Source organism: Brassica oleracea, unplaced genomic scaffold (assembly GCF_000695525.1).
Source record: "Brassica oleracea var. oleracea cultivar TO1000 unplaced genomic scaffold, BOL UnpScaffold01226, whole genome shotgun sequence".
NCBI lineage: Eukaryota > Viridiplantae > Streptophyta > Magnoliopsida > Brassicales > Brassicaceae > Brassica > Brassica oleracea.
The window spans coordinates 5,610-8,665 of NW_013617776.1; the positions used below are offsets into that span (position 1 = coordinate 5,610).

Below are 3,056 nucleotides of genomic sequence, written 5' to 3' on the forward strand. Positions count from 1 at the left end.
GAAGGACTGAGTTAGTTACTATGATTAATGTATCCTAGTACATGTTATCTTAATAACATTTATGTAAAAAAATATTAAAAATAAGACATTCAAGCTTTCTATATATAGGTATTATTTTAATGTAAATTAATATAACCCCTTTAACTCATTTTTTATTTTAAATAAATTTTTATAATAAAATGTTAAAAACCAGAATAATCTGTGGCTTTTGTGGTTGACAAGGTGGTGGCTTGTCTAAGGAAGCATCGATCGACGCTCAGGCCATAGCATCGATCGACGCTCGCTCCAAGTCAACAAGTGACAGCTGAGACTGGACTTAGACATCTGATTAGCAATTGCATGCGAAAGCTGGACTGCTTACATATTAAAATCGAGTTCTAGAATTGAATATATAAACCATTAGCATCCTTGAATTGTAGTTTTGAATCTTTTGATTGATAAATCCCTAGGTCTAGCTATTTCTCCTAATTGTTTACAACCTCAATCAACCAATCGAACAACTACTTTGTTCACCTTTCTTTCATTGATTTAATGCTTTATAAACTATTTGCATAGCTTAATCTTGATTTCTATAGTCTATTGTGTGCCCTAGCTCTCTGTGGATTCGATCTCTAAGTACTACAATTGAACCTCTTATTTGAGAGAGTAAAATCACTCCTTAGGGTAATTTGAGTCTTTTTCTTCGCAAGAAAATGATTTGGGGCTGGATAAAGCGCCCATTGTTTTACCTCCACACTTGGTCGCCCAAGCTCTGCATTTGAATCGTTTTTCAATTGTTGGTGTTCTTGTTAACCCAGAAAAACAGAGTATGAAAGGTTTGATAAATCAGTTACCTTACATTTGGGGCGTAACCGATGAGGTCATTGGTCGGATTGTTGACAACAAGAAGTTTCAGTTCCTGTTCAAGACAGAAGAAGCCATTAACAGAGTTTTGCAAGAAGGCCCTTGGTCATTTGCTGATTGGATGATCGTTGCTAAACGTTGGGACGCTACTGTTACGGAGGAAGACTTAAAGATTGTTCAATTCTGGGTCCAGGTAAAGGGTATCCCTCCCCATTACTCATCAAAGGCAGTAATCAAGTTCATTGGAGACGAATTTGCCGAAGTAGTAGACGTTCATTTTGAGGACTTCTCAAACCTTACTGATTCTGTGTGGGTATTAGTTAACTGGAACGTTGACAACCCATTAATTTTCAAACGTAATTTTGAATTTGCTGGTGGGGAGATTGTTATGCTTTCTTTTAGGTATCATCGACTGAAAAATTTCTGCACTAAGTGTGGTATGTTTACACATGACGAGACGGTATGTCCTCTGCAAATCCATGGTGATGCAAACAATAAGTTAGGTGATGATACCACTGAGGACATAGCTACTGGGTCTGGCATGTATATGCGAAGACAGATCTTTACAAATGCCTTTACTAATAGAGGTATGAAAGCGGGGCCATCTGGTGTAGTATCTGTTCCCATGACTGATACACCTCGTGTTGATTGTGATCAACTTGCTGAAACATGCCGATACCTAAAAGCTAAGCTTTGTAGAGGGAAGTTTCCTTGTGGAGATAATTTGGGTAAAGCAGTTGCTACCCATCAGATTGGAGGCTGTGAAGAAGATGCTGAGTATAATCCTCTGTCAACAGGTTAGATTACTGTCAAAAAGAAGTATAATGTTAACACTGTTAGGATTTTTATTTATCTTGTTCTTCTGAATATTCTCTTATATCTTCAGGAACGGAGTCTTATTTAAGAACCGAGGCGGTGTATCATCCCATGGAAAAACGTTCTCATGATGATGTTTTTGGCAACGCTAATACAGATGAAACTCTACAAATAGATCGTGGAAGTGGTTCTAAACGCAAGCGTGATGACTATGTAAGAGATATGTCTTCTGTGGTTATGTACCCTGTCTGTGAAATGAAGTCTAATGTTGGTGATTTGGAGAAACAGGGTAAGGTTCTGTACACAGATTGTAAAGTTGATAAAGTTGGAGATAGTGTTACTTCCTCTGTGCTGGTCATGAACTCGAATATCAAGGTTGAAGAATGTGAATCCGTTGGTTCTTCTGAATATATAAACTGAAGGAAGGCTGTTCGCAAGAAGTTTTATATAGAGTGTTTGTGTGTTCATTTGCTACATGTTGATTTAATAATTACGTTTTAAAAACGAGTTGGTGTGCTACGTACACATTAAGATTTATTTGTATATTTAATCAAAAAAAAGATTTATTTTAATAGTTGTATGTTTCTGTAAAACTTATTTATAAGTTTGTACTTGTCCATTTATATGTGCAAACGTGGGGCCCCCAATTTCAAACACAAATTCTGCAAAAATGAATTTATATAATTGGTATGTTTTTGTGAAGTGTTACTTGAAATACAATTATTGTGTGAATACCACATTTTCTTCCTTCTTGATTCCTAGATTCATATGTATTACATTTTTTTCCAACTTGTCTATAGAAAAAGCACTATACTCATAGTCATGCTAAAAAGTATACTTGCATTAAATTACTTGCATTATTATAATTTTTTATTCCCAAAGTCAAACTGCAAAATGAAAGGTCAACCTAAAAAATATGAAGACATGACCAAAACACGTTAGAAAGCACCGGACATGGATATGAAGTATTACCCCCCTTTTATTTGGTCACAGTAATGAACGTAATAATTGTATTGAAGTATTACCTACCAAGTATTTTTAGGTACAAATACTAAGTAAAACTAATGACATGCAAAAAAAGTAAAAATAATAGTAAGCTGGCTTCTTAGATTACTTATCTGAGCTATGGATCTCATTTTATCTCACAATGACCTTAACATGTAAAATTGGATGTCATCGTTACACTGCAAATTTTTTTATTTAATGTTTTTTTATAATTTAAAACCTACCGATAATGTTAAAGGTTGCACGTATGTTTCCATTGTAGCAGCAATAACCTATTAGATGATAAAACATTTCTTATAATCGTAAGTAAAAGTTTGAAGAACTCCCAACAAAAAACTTTTAGAGATTACAAGATTATATTTTTATAGTATTTTTGGTTAATTTGATTAATT

At 34.5% G+C, this 3,056-nt stretch overlaps 1 protein-coding gene across 1 annotated transcript; it reads left to right on the forward strand.

The window, feature by feature from the left end:
- The first annotated feature begins 808 nt into the window (after nucleotides 1–808).
- Nucleotides 809–2,079, forward strand: LOC106321104. The gene is made up of 2 exons (XM_013759420.1): nucleotides 809–1,640; nucleotides 1,730–2,079. Exons 1-2 carry the CDS (start codon nucleotides 809–811, stop codon nucleotides 2,077–2,079), a joined length of 1,182 nt encoding a protein of 393 aa, XP_013614874.1.
- The last annotated feature ends 977 nt before the right edge of the window (nucleotides 2,080–3,056 follow it).

Bases quoted from the DNA above. Each gene is read 5' to 3' on its own strand.
- LOC106321104 (XM_013759420.1), top strand. From the start codon at position 809: ATGAAAGGTTTGATAAATCAGTTACCTTACATTTGGGGCGTAACCGAT. The intron at 1,641-1,729 runs GTTAGATTACTG...TTATATCTTCAG, and splicing joins GTATAATCCTCTGTCAACAG to GAACGGAGTCTTATTTAAGA.